This window comes from Haemorhous mexicanus, chromosome 15 (assembly GCF_027477595.1).
Source record: "Haemorhous mexicanus isolate bHaeMex1 chromosome 15, bHaeMex1.pri, whole genome shotgun sequence".
NCBI classification, from domain to species: Eukaryota; Metazoa; Chordata; class Aves; order Passeriformes; family Fringillidae; genus Haemorhous; species Haemorhous mexicanus.
This window is the reverse complement of record NC_082355.1, coordinates 4157101-4179195: the sequence shown is the minus strand read 5'-3', so window position 1 is coordinate 4179195 and position 22095 is coordinate 4157101. Positions and strand designations below refer to the sequence as shown.

General features: G+C 41.6%; 1 protein-coding gene across 7 annotated transcripts in view; it reads right to left on the bottom strand.

The window, feature by feature from the left end:
- The window catches only part of EBF1 (EBF transcription factor 1), a 269031-nt gene that overhangs the window by 96283 nt on the left and 150653 nt on the right, over window positions 1-22095 (bottom strand). For all 7 annotated transcript variants that reach the window (XM_059859784.1, XM_059859782.1, XM_059859783.1 and 4 more), the window contains exon 7: window positions 3069-3150. In XM_059859784.1, the coding sequence (XP_059715767.1) occupies window positions 3069-3150 (82 nt within the window). The remainder of the gene's footprint in view (window positions 1-3068; window positions 3151-22095) is intronic.

Genomic DNA, 22095 nt, shown 5'->3' with positions numbered 1-22095 from the left:
ATGAGTTTTTAGTTATGAAAAATCAAATCTAGGCAGAGTTCAATCATGACACCATCTACTTAGTAGCAGTATTATTATTACCACTAACTGGGGCCCATCCCACCAAGGATGATGAAGAATTCATTATTCAATTCTTCATCATTACTGTGATGAAGAATTCACAACCAGACTGAGCATCTGCTCTGGAGGGTTTCTGGAATCAAAAGGCAAGGTTGGGCAAAGGTGATAATACACAACAGCACCAAATGTTTTGTGCAGTTGGGCTGATGAAACACGGAGATGAAATTATTTTCTCAAGGACAAGCAGGAGTGTGAAGCACAGCTGAAGTGCTGTGCAGTACTTGACTTCTCCTCCCTGACTGTCTCCTTGTGCTAATAGAGACACAACAAACACAGCCAGGGCCAGCACTGCTCCAGCATACACACTCTGCTGGCACTCCACACCACTCCACTTGTCACATGCCTGGACATCTCAAACATGCAGAGAAATTTATTTCCTTCCAGGCCTACAACAGCTTTTATGTTAGACTTATCACATTCCTACATTTGCAAGCAAAGTTCAGGATAAAGCCTCCTAAGTCATTTCTGATTGCAAGCCTGAATCAACACACACTCTGCCTCCTCCCTGTACTTTCTTAACACATCTTATATCAGATGATAATCAGAGAATTCCAAGCTACAGGGGGAAAAAACAACCAAACCAACTCTAAAATCTACTAAGAAAGGAAATTTTCTACAGGACCGATCCTTAGATAGTGCAGGACCCATGTCCTTGACCTTCCACTGAATCTCCCACCAAAACCATAATCTTGGTTCTAAGAACTTCCAGCAACTTTTGGGGACTGACAAATGACAGACCAAAAGTTAGAAATATCTCTTGGCACCGTCAAAGTCCAGCACAAGTAAGGGAATGAAGGAAGGGAATGTCTCCATTTTTTTGTGTATAAAATGAGTATGATACCATTTTAAAGTATCTGGAAATACCTTATCCTTATGGTTTTTAACCAGAATTTTGACATCACCATTGGAGACCTTGGAAGTCACTGGCAACAATTCAAAGGCAGCTGATAGCAGACACAGGGGCACAGATTTCATTTGGTTCCTACACAACGCTGCCTCAAAGACCCAGGAGCATCACAGCATTGAGATACTACATGAACATTCAGTGCTTTTCACCCTAAGAAATGATAAATGAAGTTTGGACTCTGTAGAGCCCAGCTGTTTTATTTTAAGAAGTCTATTGCTTAAAGACCAACAAGTTCAAAATTAAAAAAAAAGAAAAGGGAAGAAACAAAAGCAGCTATTGTAAAACAATAAGCCTGGGCACTGAAGAGAACGCTGCGAGCTTCAATGCCACCCTGTATGAGAGTAGGAGTGGTTCACTCGGCTGAAAGTGATTAATTTCTTGAAAATGCTGAGGTCACGCTAATTGACATGACCTGTGTAATTAAGCAGTCTCTGTTTACACACGGAAAGCTCAACTGCTGTGAAGCTGGGTTTGTATGACAGAATGTCTTTACAAGTCAAGAGATCAACAACCTTTCCTATGTCCTACCTCCCCGCCGACACAGCTCCTGATTGCTGTTCTGAGGGAACAGGCACAGGCATTTCCATATGAAAATCAGCCTCGAGCCTGGGTGAGCACAGCCCCAGCAGAGTGTACATGTTGTGAAGCAAGCTCTGACAGGCCCCAGGGGTGACTGCTCGGACTAAATCCCCGTGCTGGTGAGAGTCCTTTTCCCACATTCTCTTTCTGTGATAATGCCCTCTGGAATCACAGGAGAATCGTGACAGAGGGAGGAGTGTGGGGTGAGAAGCTGAGGGCTCTGCCATGCTAATGCTGGCTTTTACACTGATTAATTTAATCCCTGTGGCCACATCTCCTCACTTCTGCACTTCCCCACTCAGAGGCAAATAGCACCCTTCTGCCTTCCAGCGTTGCTGCAATTAAGCAGTTCAACAAAAGACATTCTACATATAAATAATATTGCCACTTACATAACATTCAACACTTGTGTTGAAGTGCAACAATGCTGGAAAAGAAGCAAACAAGGTCCTGAGTAACTACAGACAGCAGATATATTTTGGAGTTGTCTTTCTCCAGAGACCCATGTGGTCCATGGGACAAATCTCTTGTTTCTTCCTCCGAACGCTGAGGCAAAGCCCCACAGACAGGTTCTACCATGTTTTCTCCATGGGCTGTATTCACTCCTCCCACCAAAAGAGAATGTTCTTTGACTTTCTATCCCATATTTTTATTCAGCACATACCCAGGTAAAGTATTATTGCCACAGTCAAAGAGCAATGTCTTCAATAAAAGTGTTGGAACAATTATTCCTCAGCATTGCCACCACTCCACTCTGCTGCCAGCATTGAGGAAGTGCAGAGGTACAGACCACCTTCCCAAGGGACAGTGATGCTCTTCATCCCAAAATGAGTTGTGACACGGTGGGAGCACAAGAAGATCTCCTTGGCCATCTAAAGCTTTGTTGATATGTCAGCTCCCAAGCCCCAGTGCCACAAGATGCAACAGTGGGTTAATACCAGCCCAAGGCATCCTAAGAAAGAGACACCCAGTGGTAGCTTTTTCCAAGTGCTCACTACAGGGACAGACCTTCATCCCATCGATGCACATTTAGGAGTCTTTACCACTGCTCAGGAGTAACACATGCCTGATTTGATTAATTACTCTTACACCTTTCTCTGCCCCAGCCAATAAACAAGGTGCTCACTTGGTGTCTGCATGAAAACAAATAGTTCCCCATAGAGAGAGAAATATCTCAGAGCAGGGGAGCCCAATAGCTGAAAACAACAGAGAGGTCATTTTGATTTTTCCTTTTCATGCTTTCCCTTCCGGTGGAGATGACATTATCTTCAAGAGTGCTCTCTTCCAGAGCAAGAAAACCCAACTACTTCCTGACAATTCTGCTGTGACAAGAAGTCCTCAGGCATTATTTTGTGACCTTATGTTTTTAGCATCTCCCAGTGAATTACTAGGTTAGTTTGGGTCAAAGTACTTCTGTCCTAACAGCTGCTGATTTTTAAAGGAGGAAGCGTGTCCGACTGACCTGGAATCGACGCATGTCTCGAGGGTTTCCTGCATTTTTTAGGCAATTTTGGTTACACTTGAGGAAAAATTTCAAGAAGAACCTGTGGAGAAACAGAAACGAACATTAATGTCTTATAAATAGGGTGTAGTCTCTATAAATATGACAGTAATACAAATATGATAGCTGCACATTTGGTCCAACAAAGACTTATCAACATCAGTATTCCCAACTCAGACAAATCACCCCCCTGCCCAGCCAAAGGAGGAGTGGAGCTTACATAGGCCTGATCTAGCAAAACATCCTGAAAATTTAAACACTAATTTCATAGCTGTGTTGTGTCAGAGCCATTAAAGTTTGCAGAGTCAGTCCCTCTGTCACGCCAGGCTGGCTGTGCCATCCAGAGCAATGAGGAACAGACACGTTTTTCAGCACAGCAAAAAAGGGACAGAAAAATGCTAGACATGAAAATTCCCTTGGGTATAAATGGGGTTTTGTTTTACAAGTTCGCTGTCACCCTCAAGTTTTGATTTAATACAAAAATACTGAAAATGTTCCATACAGTTGTAATCTCCCCCCCAGGATTAAACCGAGTTTGTGCATAAAATTAATGCTCCAGTAATGGTTAGTGGAGCCCAAATCCCTGAGAGAAGGGGGAAGCCTTGGTCAAAAGAATGACTTCATGGAAAAATGAAATGTTTTTGATGCAGTCTATTTCCTGACCATACACAGTTCACTGAAGTAGCTATATGACCCTGACATATATCTCGAAGAAAAGACATTGCCTTTTACAAAGCCAAAGAAAAAAGCAAACATTTCACTGAAAATATTTCCTTCAGTGTTATGCATCAGTGGACTGTAAACTCATAAAGACAAGTCAATGAATAATAGTGGGTCTCAGATTCCAGGCTTCCTCCCTGAAAGCCAAAGTTTATCAGCCTTTTGTCCAAAATAAACTACAGACTAAGGTCTACTAAAGCTCAGCCATGCAAAGTTTAATCCTACAGCAAGTTTAAAGCCCAGTGTAACCAGACAGGGCAGTATTACACGTGCAGTAATGATCAGTGACTAAGCAGAAGTTCCTCTGCCCTGTTCCCACATACAGGAGTGGGGTGGGGAACAGTTTGATCCTGTTTTACTTTAAATCTGAATGTTAACTTTTGCAAGCAGCCCTCTTTTAGCACCCAAACTGAATGCTAGGTCAGCAGAATTTGAACAGACTGTCACCAAGAAAGGCAACACTGCAGGGTAAACAGCTTCAGAAAATCCCTTTTTGATGAGCAGCATTCTTTGCCCTGCTCTAGTTGTGATGCTGCCCCTCAACAAGGCAAGTTTTGCTGCTTGCTCCTCCATGTCAAGGAAATCATACAAGGCAAACGACTGCAATGCTAAATCGAAACTACGAGGGACTGTTTTCATTAAAGAAATGCAATGTAATGAGGAGGATTATCAAATGTGATGCTTGGGATTATCAAGGAGTAGATCTCCTGGCCCAGGAAGTCTCTTCCAGACCTGAGCTTCTAAATAAGAGCAAGCAATCTACATAAAATAAACACCCACTGCACTGGAACAGGGGTTTGGAGGCAGTGTTTGTTTAAAGGAAAGAGCAGTGCTAGTCATTGCATTTCTCAATCAAGCAGGTTCTGATATTCAATAATGGAAAGGTGGTGCTATTTGCTGTACATGTGTGTCTTTTTAAGCTGCTAATGGCCAGCTGTGACAGCCTGACTCAGATTGTGTAGAAGGAGCTGTCAGCACAAATCTTGGCATCTCGGATCCAGACAACTGCTTGCCACCAGGCGAGGGTTTGTACTTGTGCCAGAATGGATTTTGAGAGACAAGCAAATAGGGCATTAATTCCGCCAAAGAAAAACGAAAAGTGGGGAGAGTTGGGGATCTTACACTTCAGATGATGGCTTTCCTGTCAACAGCTCGTCACTTAGCTCACGAGCTATGAAGGGCACAGACATCAGATCCCTCTTGCCCTAAGCTGGCCCTGTCTCGCGAAACCCTGGCAGGATTCGGAGACCACCCCTCCACACGAGATTGCTTGCTGAAATAAAAAGCCTGGCCATCTGTTCAGAGGCAAAGACATCCCTGTCAGCTGGTGCCTACAGCCTCGAACAGGCCCTTATGTGGCAAAACCTCTCAGAGCCACTCACTCTTTGGGGAGAAGCTGGCACTGCCCTGGGCTTACCACGGGATTTTGGCAGCTTCGCCGAGGGCTGAGTCCAGCAGCTGCCCATCCGGTCTGCCACAGCCCCAGAGCAACACCCCGGCCCTGAGGGGAGCTGGGGCATGGAAAAGTTAAAAATAGCTAAAAATTCCTGGTTTGTATTCGCATAGCACACAAATAACGGGCAGTGAGGGTTGGTGGGCTGATTAAGGGTTCCCCAAAAAAGATGGAAAGCTCTTTGTGAAGCTCTATGGAGAAACACTGGGCCTTCTCTCCCCTTACAAACTCTGAATTCATGTCAACTCAAAGGCTTGGAAAGTCACTCTGAAATACAAGAGTTTGCTTTTTGGGGTCTGCAAGACCCTAACCCAAAGTTTTGCAGTCTAACTCCATTTGCACTGTGCTATAACCCCCAAAGGCTACAGAAGTTTCACCAAAATAAACTGCAAAAGAAATGAAGCTCATCTGTTTAAACCTACCAAAAAACCTCAGGCAAGCAAGCAAGCAAACAAAACTTCTTTTGAATTAAACCAACTCCAGAAAAAAATTAACTTGCAAAAATAACAGCATTTTTAGAGGAACACGAAGCTCACACAGCCAAGTTCGCTCACTGCATGTGAAGAAAAAAAAAGTCACCAGTTTACAGAACACATTCTGCCAAGTGCCATATTTTAATTCTACTGAAAGACAAAACAAACGATGGGGCTGCACTTTGTTTGGGAACACACCAGGGCTGGAGTCCCCCTGGCCACACGAAGCATCCCCCACACTCATCCAGGCAAGAGCTGAGCAGCTCCTGGGCTGGCACCACACCCCCGGCTGATGGAGCCCCCCCATCTTGGCAGGAAGGAGGATGAGAACAGATTAAGAGTAGAGCAGAGCAGTTTGATTCATGGGGCTCAGCCCAGGCTCTTGGTGCCCGCTTTAGACCAATTGTTCAGGTGCCTTCATCACCTCAAGCCTGGTCCTGCCAGCATTGCTCATTAGCAACACTTCACTCTGCAAATATTTCAGATTTGGATTGACAGCACTGGTCCAGGAGAAGTGCCAACAGAGCTGAGCTCTTTGTAAGCATAAATCTCCATCCCCATTTGCTACACTGAGCTTCTTCACAGTGGGTTATTTTTTTTTCAATTCTAACTCTCCCTGCATCTGGCAGGACTGTGTACCATTAATGCTAACCACAGAGGATATATAGCATTAATACTCACTACTGGTGTCTGAAACTCATTTCCAAGATGAAAAAAAAAAGTGCAAAACACAGGAGTGTCAATAAAATCTTCAACTTTCTCTCCAAACTTATGTGACTGCTGAACACCCGCTCTTCTGCCACACAGGAGTCAGTCATCAATTATCCTTACTGCTACCATTGAAGGTTTGGGGTTTTTTTCATGAATCAACCAAAACATATTTTCTGACTCCCTTCCTAACTACTACCATTCCTGGTGTGGAGAGTATTTTTGCATGTGGAGCAGAGAAACACAATCCAGCTCCATGCAAGTCAGCTCAGGTCCAGGAACAAAAACTTGCATTGGTATTAAACCAGAGAATTCCATGCATCACCTTTACCCCACAGAGACATGGCTGGAGTGTAAGGAAGGGAACTCTGGGGGAAACCAGTTAACTTTAGATTATATTTAGGTGTCCTACCATGCTGCTCAGGGCAGGCTGAAAAAACTGCTGATGGAGTGAAGTTGCTGAGCAGTTAACCTGTGCCATGCATGCACTACACATCCCTGAGTAACTGCAAGGTCCAGTGTAGAAATACATCCTCTGGTTAAATACAAACCCATGGGCTGAATCAGGCCCCAAACTAATGTGACCTTCTATCAGCCAGGCAAAAGCCCTAAAAAACGTGCTATTGGCTGTTGGGAATGTTCTCTCCTTTTCTCACAATTCAGTAGAAATTCCTTTTTTGGAGATGAAGTTATAAGGTTTTTTCCTAACAAAACTGCTGCATTTCCAAAAAGATGTTGGTGCCAGTAGGCCTGTGCTCTCACCCTCTGCTAGGGAGGAACTCTACCCCAGGCCTGATTCCTACTGTTACTTCCAGCTCCTGAAACCAGCTCAGGAGTCCTCACTCCTGCCCCATCCATCCTCTGACTCCCTTTGTTCCACTGACGGATCTGGTGAGCACAAGACCAGCTGGAGGTCACTCCACTTGTTTAAAATATTCCCTGCCACTCCCTGCTGGCCTCATTTTCAATCCCACACCAAACCCTTTGGGTTTGTGCAACACCTTCCCCGGCACCATCCTGCTCTTTGCCACCACCACAGGGATTGAAGTTAAACACACGTCAGAAATGGAAGTAATGAAGATGTAAGAGGATTCTGCCTTCCTGCTTTTCTTGCCACTACAAATTATTACTCATGCTTATTAAAAATAACTGAAGAGTTAAATTAAAGAAAGCAAGCTCTGACATGATCTACGTTGGCTCTTCTGTCACTCCCCTGAAGGAAATTTAAAGGAACTCAAACACGAAGGCTTAGCAGTAGGATTTTCTTGCCATTGCCACAATAAATACGTCTGTGGAAGGAGAAAAAAAATAGTTGGAAAGAAGACCTGCTGCATTCCTGATGCTGAAGAAAAGCTTGTTTGTTCCTGATACATTGGAGAAGTTGTTCAAGAACAGTTCCTCCATGTGAAAATACGACAGCTGTCATGGAGCCAAGGTCAGCCAGACCAGTGGCTATCCAGAGTGAGTGCTGGTTATACAGCTCAGACCTGGCTAGGGCTGACAAAACTGACAAAACACACCTTTTCTGTGCTGTAAACACATTTGATAGAAAAAGAGCAACTTCAGACTGCTGGATGAAACACAGCAGCAAGTTTATGTGGGTTTGTAAAATTAGTAAAACCAAAATACACAGGGCCAGGGCAATAATTAGCAACTTTCCATCAGATAAAAGGATTGCATACCCATTCTGTACGGCACACCAATTCAGCAGAGTACTAAATATGTGCATAAATTTAAATACACAAGCAGTTCTGGTGGAGACAAAGGTACCACTCACATACTTGAGCACATCCAGCTCTGCTGTCAGCCTGGTGATGTTACAAAAGCAGTGTCTTGAACAACCTCTGATGGGTATTTTAGCTCTGGTGAAAACCTGGCATATCCAGAGGAACCAAAGCCAGAACAGAGGTGAGCCCAGAGGTCACCAAGGCTGACAGTGCTTTGTTTGCTTCTGCAGGGTTTTCTCTGCATTTTCCACACACTTCTCTCTTTGTCAATCTATAACATCTCCTGCAACTCTTGGTAACTTGATCTACTCAGTAATCTGTCACAAAACTAAAATATAGAGAAAATTCTATTTTATTTGGAAAAGTAAATAATAAAAAGGTAGAGAGAGTAGCTTCAGATTAGGTATGAGAAAAAAATTCTTCCCTGTGAGAGTGGTGAGACTCTGGCAGAGGTTGCCCAGAGAAGCTCCTGGATCCCTGGAAGTGTCCAAGGCCAGGCTGGACAGGGCTTGGAGCACCCTGGGACAGTGAAGGTGTCCCTGCCCATGGCAGGGCATTGGAATAAGATGAGCTTTAAGATCCCCTCCAACCCAAACCATTCTATGATGCTATCATTCCATGATCTATGAAATGCCCTTTTAGAAACTTCAGAAAGACAAAGTTAATCCTTTTCCCTTTTCAAGTTGACTCTTCCTATCCAAACTCCTATTATAAAATGGCAAAATTCCAAACTTAGGCTAAAATAAAGCTTTTTTTTTATTCTTGAAGGATAATTTCTTTCATTTTACAACATTTTAAAACTTCACTTGAAGACTGTTTTTTGGTTTTTTGTTTTTTGGGTTTTTTTTTCCTTGCAGGCTTTTTCACATGCAGCTCCCTGATCATGTCAGGTACCTTATTCACAAAAGAATAATTGAGACTTACACTGATATTTACCAACATGAGGCTGAGCATGGAAATCAAACATAGGCATGGAGAAAACCTCCTATTACCCACATGTTCACAGCTGGATTTTACTTGCCTCTTTAGTCAATAAACAGCAGTAGCTACCTTTTGTGGCATTTTTACAACAGGAAATTTATTCTGCAGAAGAGAAATTAAACACCAGATACAGCCATCTAACTCTCTTCTATACATAACCTCTTGAGTTATCAAACATCCTAATTAGGAAAAAAAAATCTCAAATCTGTTCTCTCTGTATTCAATGTTCCTACTGATTTAAAATGGAAGCCAAATCAGACATGAATTTTGCATTTATGGGATGCTAAGAAATTCACTGGCTTACAAAACAAACAGACAAACACCAAAACTAAAGGCAGGGAAAATTATTTACTAGACAATACAGATCTTCCTCCTGAACTGCAGAAAGGGTCCGAGAAAAACAATGTGATGCAGAGAATAAACCTCAAGCAGTCAGAGACCGTTGACTGAAATTTTTCAGGCAGTGCCATAATAACAGAAAAATAATAATAATAATAATAATAATAATAATAATAATAATAATAATAATAATAATAATGTTATTTTTGTGAACTTGCTGTTGCTGCCAGAGCTCCAGCACTGCCAGGGTTTGCTGTTATCAATACAGTAAATATGCAGCTCAGCACAGCAAATAGCTGAGGAGGCACCCACATAATCACCAAATCAGAAGGCAGGACCACCCAAACCAGCCTTAAATTACTCATTGCTCACTTCAGCAAGTGCTCCCAGTCACTTTTCCTCAGGTCTGTGTGTTCTGCACAGCGAAGCACAGCATATCAATTTTTCATCTTGCATCTTCTGGACTCCTCTAGCTCCCTGATACTGAGTTATATAATGCATCACAGAAATTTAGAGTAGTTTGGGAAAGTGTGTTTGGCATTTTCTCCAGTGAGTGAGTTAAAATCCCAGAGAGGCTGTTTCGGTTTCTTTGCCCAGACTTTTAATAAGAAAAGAAAGATAACACCACTGAAAAACAACATCACAAAACAGAATTAAGAATAGTCCAGAGGCAGGTTTGAATACTCAGTTTTTTGCAATTTAATTTTGCCCCCAGATCAGACATTTTAATATTTTTGTTCCTTTAAAGTAGAGAAAACTTGAATTTTCCTATATATCCTTACTTGTGCCCAGCTCCATTATCTAAAATTTTAATTACACTTGAACTGCAGCTACCTTTCCATCACAAACAAAAAAACAAGTTGGAAGGAGCTTATGCCATCTGTGTGCAGGGGAAACACAGGGTATTTGTTGATCACAACCACTGTGAATAGTAAAACAGTAACAATAAAAGTTAATCAATTTGCTTCAGTTTAACCACTTTTCCCTTCAGTCTCTCCTCATTTCGCTCCCATTTCACCCCTCAAACACTAGGGAATAAAAGTGAGTTAACTATTTTTAATTTTTACTGAAGACATCAGACTTCAGTCACTGGAAAAAACGACAAACCAGCCCTGTGGTCTGTCATAGTTCACACAATGCCAGTGAATTAGCAGCCCTGCCAGAGCCATACTTTAGCAGAAAGAGCCTCTGTTCAGTGTAAGTGCTGACAGATAGCAGCAGTGCTGTTATTGCAATACGATATCAGCATTTGCTTCCCTGCCTTCTCTAGGTAAACTCCTGTAACTTTAGCATGGGCACCAAAAAGCAGCAGAGGTATCAGAGTCAGGGGATGTTGGAGAGCAGGGCTAATCCAACCCTCTGAAGTTACTTTTCTTACAGCAAACATGGGGCCCTAAAATATTTCACCTTGAGCTGGGTTGTTGGTGACATATTTCTTTCACCAGCTTACTGAGAAAGTTAAAAAGATTCACATGGTAAATGCTTCAAGTGTGGGAAACACATTTCCCACCTTCCACTGGACCAGGCACATGTAAATCCCCTGCATGTAGAATTGTGTGCAATCTGCCTGCACATACAATAATTAATGATTCCTCAAATAACCTGACCACAAGAACATTAAGTAACATTGACACACTGATGCCATCACCCAAACCTGCAAAACCCAGAGGCTGAGGCCAATTAAAGGGCAGGTGGGAGCCTCTAAAGCACTGAGAAAAAATTTTGCACAAGCAGAAGATGAAATGTTGCTCAAGGCCCATCTGAACAGATGCCTCTTCCAGCATTTACACCAGGTGTAGACATGATCTTACAATGGTAAAACCTCCCAGGACCTGGCTCAGGACCTGCTTCATTTTGTCCTCAAGATGTCCTTTTTAGGTGAAAGATGCTTTATGTAAAAAAAAAAAAACCTAAAATAATAAATAAAAAGGGGGAGGAAGTCTGCTTAGAGTGACATGGAAATTATTTTGGACCAGATTTCTGTGTAGGAATGATGGCCTGAAGAGAAACAACAAGATGCTGTTAGATCTCTTATTTACAATAACCCATGGTATGCACCAGTAATGAGTCAGAAGAACATAAGACATCAAGAGAGTGATTATTGAGTAAATTAATGTCTCAAAAAAAAAAAAAAAAAAAAAAAAAGCACAAATAAAAAATACACAATCCAAGGAGTTTCCAGAGAAATGCAAGAACTTTTCACAGTGTGCCCATGAGATGCTGACTTTGGGCAAGCTCAGGGGTTCTTGGCTGCAGCTGCTCCAGTGCTTTGGGATCACGGCCAGCAAGATCTACACTGCAAGACTGTGGGATTTACTGTGGGATGACACCTCAGCTTCTGCACCACTAAATCCTCCAGAGAACTGCAACAGCAATGGACAAATTTAAAATGTGCGTGTAAATCTCCTGTTCACACAGTCCTGGATGGAACTTACCTCACCTGAGCCACCTCAGTAACTACAGAGAAGTATTTGGGAACTGTAATATGGAGAGGGATTGATTGCATCCCCTCCTAAGACAACTTATGCTTCAAAGAACACATTAAATGTTTGCTTCAAGTAAAGTAGCAGCAGTGAAGGACATGATGTGTGAAAGGGACATTATGGGGAAGGGAAAAAAAACAATAAATTAATAACTTTAAGCTATTAAAAGCTAACTTTAAATAAATTAAAAACTAAAATTATCTGAGATCCCAGTCAGTCACTGACAAAGGACAATATGACAGAGATGGTGCTGGGAGATGTGATTTTTCACTTTTATGGTTCTTTTGAATAAAATAAAATAAAAATTAAAAGAAATCTTTTAAACAAACTGGTAGGGGTGAGACTAGAATTAGCTGTCCAGAAAAAAATATACATGCAAATGTACATTTGTATTTACACAAGATAAGATGCAAAAATGTTGTGGAAGAAAGTCAAGTGCTGCCTTCAGCTCCTGCCCACAAGCTGGACATTCCATCCAGGGGTTCCCATTGTTTCATGATATTTAAGAGAATAAAGCCCTCGTTTCCTTTGCAGCAGGGAGCTCTGGCAGTGAGCACAGGATCCGGAGTGTAGTGGCTATTTTGAGAGCTGGAAGGAAGCAAGAGGCTGTTCTGTGCAAAGGCAGAGGCACTTTGAGCTGTGTGTGCAGTGGTTCAACAAATGAAGGCATGCCAGGGGTACTTGAAGGGGATCATAAACTACCTCTAAGTATAAAATGCTGCAGATCTGTGTGTGTGTGTGTGTGGACAAGCAACACAAACTGTAAAATTCATTTGGATTTACCACAAATGGGGAAAAACTGAAAGAGGAAGGGGAAAAGAGATGCTGATGTGCTGGGGAAGAGTACCACCCTATATGTACTGCTGGAGATGTCATCAATAAATATTGCATATGTCTGCTACCTTTAACATGACATTGAAAGAGCTTAATTAATGTCAGAAATAATGACCTCTCAGCAAGCATGTAGAATCCAATCATATCTGCTTATATCACAAGTTTTGGATTAAGTGCTTCAGAGCTTTTCTGAAAGCAATGAGCCTTGAATACGTAGGAAAAAAGACTTTTGCTGATGTCCTCTTCCATGTCAGAGAGATGTGGGAAAGGCATTAGCTGCTGTAGGCTGCAGCTGCAAAGTTATCTCTTGTACCATTTCGGAAAGGTGATCCAGCTAACAAGAATATTTTCTCCTGTCCTTGAAGCTCACCATCCAGTGAGGGTACCCAAGCTGAAGGACAAAACCCCAAAACTGGAGGGGAATTCAGATCAGGATGCTGGTGACAAGTTAGAACTGGAGCAAAGCAAAGGCATGAGTTGGCACTTTTAAGACATTTATAAAATAAATCATGCTCGTGGTACTTTGTTGGTGGGAACTATGAAAAACACCACATTTAGAGGGAGTTCAACAAACCAAAAGTAGTGTCAGGGCAGAGGCACAGCATTAAATACCTGACAGAGGGGAATAGGGAACAGCTACAGACAACTTTCATGGTGTTAAAACACAGACAAGACTTGGGATTTCCCCTGTATTTATTGATGTCTGGCTGTGTGCCAGATGCCCTTTTGTGTGAAAGAAGGGATGAGACCTGTGATCAGTCAGATTTACACCCACAAAACTCAGAGCATGAGGGTCTAAAAAGTACTCAATAAGTACTTCAGAATTATGATTTTTCTGTGTTGCTGCAGAGGACAGCATCAGTAATGGAAACTTTACAAAGAGCAGTTAAGAAACATTGCTAAGCAGCCAGGGCAGAAAGATAAAAGTTGTTGTTCATCTGCATCTTACCAATGAAAGTTACAATTCCTTGGACTTGAAAGTACTTGCAACTGAACAACTCTAAACAACTCTAATTCTACTTTATGTTCTATTGTACTTCTTTTGAGAGCAATTGTGCTGGACATCAGGAAGAATTTTTCACTGCAAGGGTGGCAAAGATTTGGAAAGGGCTGCCCAGTGAGGTGGTGGAGTTCCCACTCCTGCATCTGTCCAAGGAATGACTGGACAAGTCATTCAGTGGTTTATTTGAAACTGTGGAAGTCACTCAAAGGTTGGACTTAATGATCTTGGAGGTCTTTTCCAACTTTAATGGTTCTATGATTCTAAGTTATACATCTCTGCTTAATCTCCAAATAAAAATTAATAGAAAATTTGGAGAAATACTGTTCAGTGCCAATGACAAACTCATCACCAGACACGTGTTAGACAACATGCTAAAATACCCTCACATCAACTTGTCAACAATTACCACCAACTAACAGACAACCCTGACAATATAATGCTCAGGGCTTGACTGAAAATACAGTTAAATGTACACTATCACATACAAATTGCATGTGACTTTGAGTCTATTCAATGAAATAATATTACTCCAAGTTAGGAAGTATGGATCATTCTGATTACAACTGAATGACAAAATTTCTATCTGCTAAGATTTCTTCCACTGTGCAGAATAACTGCAGCAAGCACAAATGACTGCACTGCTCCTGCAGGGAAGCCTCTCTGCCACCCTGGAGCTGCAGCATTGCCTGTCTACAGCCAGCTTTACCCTTGGCATCTTCTGAGTCCTTCACCAACTCTTCACACAAAGTCCATGGATATAAAGAGGCAGGTATGGCTCACTGTGCTTAAGAGAGCGTGAAGATCCCTTCATCTTAAAGATTCCCAACTCTCAGTAGAAGCAGCTACCTGGAACTTGCAAGGACATTGAGGAGAACACTTTCATCCTTGCAGAAAGCGTCTTGGGACTTGTTAAGACTACAGGTGGTCAGACACTTGACTTTGTGTCTCTCCTGAAAGACGGCACCTCCAGCAAGGCGGCACTCCCTGGTGTGACACCTCTTCAGCAGCATCTGAAAGGGAAGCCAACCTCCCACTGAGCCACCAAACGCTGCTTCCCACACTAGCAAGGCTTTTCCTTAGAGGACTCTTCTTTGAAAATAAAAAATTGTCAGCCTAGTGATGTAGCGCCAGTAACTCCATGTGCTGTTGCTTTTGTATATCCTGAAGGTTGCTTTTAAAAAATGGGTTTCATTACATAACAGGTTACTGCAAAGTGATGTCTACCAAGTTTTAAATTGAGATTTTTTTAAAATTTTTTTTTCTTTTTTTTGAACCTGGACATGGTTTTCTTGATCTCCATCCAGTCATTTAGAAGGCACATTCTAATGTTCACCTACCTGTCACTTTGAAAGCAGGAGACAGATACATTCTGTATTCCTTGGTAATAGTTTTAAGTTATTTTTTAAAGCCCACTTCTAAAGACCACAAAATAATGGGAAAAAAAAAAGAGGGTTTTTTCTTTTTTCAAAGGAATCTTTGTATCAAATTGTAGGCAAAAATGCATTTGAGATACAGAAACAAAGAATGGAAGTGGAGCTGGCAAACACCCACAGAACACCACCTTTCCTTCATCCCAAAGAAACTTATGTTTTTAAGGTGTCCAGGCAGAACATTTTCTGGAATTTTAAATATGTTAATAGCTCAAAGTAATGACGACTCCAAGCCAAAACCCCAAATTGGAAAGTTCCTGAGCTCCGAGCAACATTCAGTCTGCAGCAGTGAAAGAGTGAAACAAATTCAGATGGGAACACACACACCTTTTGTGAAGTTCTCACCTGAGGCTGGCATCTGACCAGAAATAACCAGCTCAGACCCCATCTTGGAGACCCGAGCTCAGGACCAAGAAGTCTTTAGAATAAACTGAAAATGTCCTCCTGAAGTGCAGGAGAGGCTGGTTTCTCTCTTGTTGCACTGTGCGTTCCCAAACTCTCTCCCACCCATTACCTCTTAAAGGACATTGGCAAATGGCACCCCTTAGGCTGTATAAATCTCTGCAGAAGGAACGGCATAATTTTTCTCCCATCACGAACCTTCCAGTCTAATATTTGACAGCCTAGATCAGGTGCTGTCCAAACATTTATTAAAACATTTTAAATGATGAATATATCCAATTATTACTATTAATGCAGCTAATACTGACTAATGAGGGGGAAACACACTAGCTTGTGTCCCGCAATTCATTACCTCTGCCTTGTCAACAATTCAAAGCCCAAAACCTAATCATCCATACCGGGCCCTGTTATATTTCACACGTCACATTTAATAAGTCACTCAGTGCCTATAAATTAATGTAACATGTCGGCGTTTATGAGCGCGGCTTTGTCGCTGTTAACAAATGATGTGCTGGCCTGGTCTGCTGCAGCTCAGCAGTGACGAATGATGGAGGATGATTTCTCTCCAAACTATAAACTGCACACTGGGGACCGCAGCCACACGTGGGCATGTGTATGCACACCCAGGCTGGGCATGGGAATGGTATAGAATATACAGAATTTGGTACCTGTTACAGGTGTTTTTCCTACATTTTAATGTACTCAATATTTTTCGGTCCAGTCATTAAATTTTATCAGCACACATCATAACTAGTCAGACACCTATAGAGATGAACACAGGTTGCCACACAGTATTATAGAGCTCTTCAGCAAGTTTATCAAAAACACATCTCCTGAGTGTATCACGTTACAATTTCACTCACACCACTTTAAGCCAACCAAGTTTATAGATACTATCATTTATAACAACACAACACACAGGTGGGGCCAGATCTTGGGTTTGATTTACAGTTACTCTGAACACCTGTAATATTTCCATTCTTAGTGCCTCCACAGCCAATCACAGCTTGAAACAGAAATGAAACACCACAGAGTTGTATTGCAGAATGTGATGCTAAACTGCAGATGACTGGCACAGCACCAATACTTCCTTTACTACTTCTTGAGCAAAACTGATTTTTTTTAAACTATATGAATAAAGCATAACTTTAAGTAACAGAGTATATTAAAAATGTACATGTGATATACATGTACTTTTTAAAACCCTTCTTCCAATTTTCCTGAAAAAACTGTAAGCACTGGAAAGCAACAGGGAAAATGTTGGCATCTTTTGGTTACTTTGGTTACAGCTGTGGCAGGTTCAGGATTGAGGAAAAACATCTGGATGAACAAACAACTGCATTAAGTACTATGTGCAGTAATAAAAGTGCAAGTTGCAAATGCACACTGTGGCCAGGAGGGAAGCTGTCACTGGAACCAGCTTTTATGGAGCTCAAGAGGTTTGTCAGCAGCAGAAGAAGACAGATAAGGAAAGGACCCCTGACAGTTGAGCTCCGGACCCCTTGAAAAGCCGACGCTTACAAAGCACAAACCAGGACCCCTGTTTTGGTTTTATAACAAAGCTTTCCTGATAGTAAGGCCAGTTTTACCCATATGGTCTCTTTTACAGTATTGTATTCCATTACAGCAACAGATTCCTTATGGAACAGAGTATCCTGGAATACAAACAATAATGCATTGGGGATGAGCTCACAGCCAGCCTGGGAGAGACAGATTTGACTGAATTCTCTGGATGCTTTTATTGCCTCTGTTGGGAAATGACAGTCTGTAAAAAAGGAAGATTTGTGGGAAAGGATCATGTCTGAAGGTCTGCCAGCACAAAAAAACATTCTTAGAGAAAAACCTCTAGTGTGACAAAACATCATCTTGAGAAAGTTCATAAATGAAAGCTCTTCACTTAATCTCGGCAGCCATGACTCAATGCTTCCATGTCCTACTGAAGCAGAATCCTGAAGAGCAGTGCAGCAGAAAGTCACACTTATTTTCCAAAATCAATCCACCCTGGAAGGGCCATCCCATGGTTACAGTACTAGAGCAGGACCCAGAAGACCTACATTCCTTTCTGTGCTTGGTACACTTTGGAAGCCTCCAAGTCGCTTTCAGGCTGCTAAAGTTGCAATTAAGCCCTCTTAAAAGACCTACTGCACATTTTACTGCATCCTTAGAAGTCAAAACACCTTTAAAAATCTACCTTTAAATCTCTCTGTCTTCTTTTCCCATCTTCAGAATAGGGATCATGACACTTCTCTAGCACACAGGTACCGTACAGATAGATAAAGACAAAGACACTTTCTAAAAGGTGTCACACACATCTAGGATTCTCTCATGTATTGTTGGCATAAAAAAAAATCTTAGATATTTTTAAAGACTTCTGATATATAAAGGGGGAACTATGTAGGATTTCATAGACTTTAAATGTCTCTAAGAAAATTATTCTGTATAGGCTGGATCAGTGAAAGAACCACACTTACCAATTTGTTTTTCTAGGTCGTGTATGGGATTTTTTTGGCACTTCATAGCTTTAGAGCAATAGAGATGGTAAAATTCTGTTGAAAGGCTTGAGCATCACTGCTCCTGCACTCTACACACTACTTGTTGAAGGAAACTATTTGGGAGTACAGTCTGAGATCAGCCATGACAGCAAAGACCAGTTCACCAGTTAAAGCTCAGTGACGCCTCAGTGTCCCCACAGCCCATCATTTGCAAAATGCTAGAGGTCATAAAGACCCTAAAAACACAGGGCAACACATTTTAACAATTTCACTGCAAAAAATTTATTTAGTAATTGCCTAATAAAACACGTAATTTTCTCTAAAAGCAATACTGTATTTCTAGCACCCAACACAGAAATTATATGGTGCAAACCCATCCTCCAAGTAACTCTCTGACACCACCTATGCAAGCAGAAGCTGGGACCACTATTCCTGACCAAAACCAAATTATCAGAGCAGTAAAGCCCAAATAAACAACATCACCATAATCAAATAATGTCAGCTGTACAGCACCCTCAGCACCTGGGTTTGTTTAAGCCCATTCTCCTCCCTGTCATTAATTTACCATTTTTACTCCTTTCAGTCAAAAATTTTCTGGGGCAGCATGATACGATTTGTATAGAAATCCGACCTACCAGAGGTCTTCAGACACTATCACAAAACATATGACAGATAAGAAAAAGCTTCAAAACATTTTGGGGTTTTTTTTCCCTACATTTGTTAACCTTTAAATGGGCAGGAAAAGCAAAAAGTAACCTGAGTGCCAACATGAAAGTTTGGTACTGTCTGCATGCCACAGCAAACACACTTAGCTGTAAAAACTTCTACAATTCAATGAGATGAGTGGAGATTGCAAAGAAATCACCACACAGGCATTGCTGGAGAAAGCATTAAAAACATGTGAAGTAGAACTACCCTATTACAAGGGATTCATGGAAACTCTGAAATCTTGAAAAGGAGAGAAATCTGCATGACAATAACATTGTTTCCTTCTCTGAGGGACCCTTAGGGCTCACAAAATCATACAGAAAAGAACACAGCTCTTTTCAATTCAGCCCATTGTACAGAACGGTGAATGTCACGAGTTTTATTTTATAATGATTCAACATAAGGAAAAATAAGGGCTCAGGCAGAGACATATCTTCTTTAAGAATTTATTGTTCCCCAAAATGGTTTGTTTTGCTGAAACATTTCTTTTTGCTCTATTTTTTTTCTAGCTTCGTTCTAGAGCTGCCTTTGCCCACGCTTTGCTTTGAGAGAGGTTAAATTTCCATTGTCACCTCTTCTGTCCCCTGCAGCCCCTTGACTTCCCCTGAGCAGTTGTTGCTGCACCTGAATCACTGCTAAGCCACCAACCACCTCTGCCTTCTTGCACCACACCTGTCTGGCTCCTCCCTCCCAAAACATCAGGGATCCCTCCGGAGAGACAAGGGAGTAAAGCATCACCAATACCAGAGTCAATCCTCAGGCACCAGAGGCAGAATCAAGCCTGAATTCCAGGCTGAGGATCTCCTTTGATCCCTGCTGGGAACACAGTGGTGGCCCAAGAGGACAGGAGCATCCCCAGCCTGTCAGCCAGAGCAGAGATCATGAACTGCCTCCCTGAGGGAAACAGAAACCCAGCTGGAAGAACATCCTTCCTAATCCCTGTGTGAGCAATGGGATGAGCTGCACTGAAATGAAGGGCTTGAGCCAGCCCTCCTTCTCAGCCAGCAGCAGCTCCAGAGACCCTGGCTGGGTGTGCTCTGTGTGATCCTGGGATATTCCAGTGCCACCACACAGCTCAGCAGCCATCCATTCCCCTCTGTTCCTACTGCACCTCATTACTCCAGCAAGGACACAATTTATCCTCTTTATGTACTTTGTCCCCACTGCCATCAAGCCAGGTAAGGAAATGCCAATATTCTCCTTTCAGAGGGGAAGAAAATAAGTGACTTCACAAAAACATGCAAGAGTTTTTGGTAAAAGAAGGGAAAGTATTCCAGTGCATGGCTCTGCTAGTGACTGAATTTCTACTCCAAGAATTATTTCTTTTAATTAGAAAAGCAGAATGATTTAAAGAATTAAAATAAAACCTAACTCAGCTGCATTTTCCACCAAAATTAGCACTCGGTTCAGAAAGCAAATAAGCCAAAACTCAGCAGGCAAAGAAAACTTCAAGTGCATTGTATGTCCAAGCTACACTGATGCAATTCCACATATTCAGTAAAAAATAAAGTCAAAAGTAGGTCAGAAAAGCTGACAGAATTAATCACAGAAGAGATGAATAGGAAATTTGATGGAAATAAGATCACTTTTCATGATGAATTCACAGTCAGCACTTAATTGACTACAACAAACTTGAAAATACACTTGGTGAATGTCTGCATTAGCTGGACTTGTGAATGTTTGTAGCAGTTAAGATACACAAACTGATCAATAGTGTAAAACAAAGGAGCTCAGGTATGCATGTGTACTCATACATCACTTCAATAAATTACCCTGGGTGCTAACACCAGGGGAAGGAAGGGGGGTGGATTTAGAACAATCATTTTGGGATCAAGAGCTAAATCATTTCAACCACATCTTGATTTCTGCAAAACTCGGCAGGAATTATGAGGCTTAACAGCATCTCAACAATTAGCATATTATAAATACAAAAATGATATATTAAAGTGAGAGGAGAAAAAGGCCAGCATTTTACACCTACAGTAATATAATTCCACTACTTAATGCAAAGTAACAGGCATTGGAGTGTTTGGGATCCTCTTGTATAGTGTTATCTGTTCTATCAGTAAATGAGACTATGTGAACAGTACAACCTATAAATAATTCAAGGCCTGAGATGGCAATTATAGAACCATGCACAACCAGCATGAATATTTTATGAAGGCTAAAACAGCCCTCAGAATGAATCATGGATAGATGAACACACACACATACACACACACTCAGCTGTTGGCCAAGTATTGCTTCCAGACATGGCTCATATCTGATCCTCAGCACATCTAAAAAGAAAATTCCTGAACCCAAAAGTCAGAAGTTGCATCTGTATTTTTAGATATTAAGAGATATTAAAAAAATAAATAAAGAGACTGCAGAAAAAAAAATGTTATATTGGTGAAAGAAAATGTTTGTTTCCTTTCAAAGATTCTGGTAGGAATTCTAAACAACTTTTTCCTGTGCACAAAATGTGGCTGCCAAAAGCCAACCGTGATGTACAATCCAAGGGTCCACAAGGGCTGTGCAGCACCTTGGTCTGCAAAATCTGCCCCTAGAGAAGGACTTGCCTACATGGAGATATTTTCCAGTAGAGCTATACTGGTGTAACTCCCCATATGGGCACTATTATTGCAGCACAAGAGCATTCACAGGGGAGTTAGAGCAGTATAACTACTTCAGCATAATTATACAGGTATAATTATGCCAGTAAATTTCCCTGTGTTAGCAAGCCCAGAGAAAACCTTCCCTGTAAGGAGCAGGGCACTGCTGCATCCTGCCCCAACACATAGCCAGGGGGCCTGCAGAGAAACACATCTGGGAGAAGAGATCCCCAAACCCTCCTCCCAAGCCAGGGCACTCAGTGGCACATGAGTAAATTAATAACACCCTAGGAGATAAAAAATAAAATAATTTTTTACATGTCTATCATGTACACAGTCACGATGCATGTGCACCCATATTTTAGATATATTTATACTGTATATAAATATAGCATACATAAATACACATACTTTTATTTATATGAATTTACATTTTAGAACATGTGTTATAAACACTGTCTGATTAGTCCACAGATCACCTCCTGGAAATGAGGATGTATAATTTCTCCCATTCTCCCACTGGTAGAACTGGAACACAAAGTTAAAACACCACCAGCTATTAAAAGAAACTGGGCTGGAACCTGAGTGACCATCAGATAGCTCTTCTATGCCAAATATAAACATATCTTTGATAGCTTGAA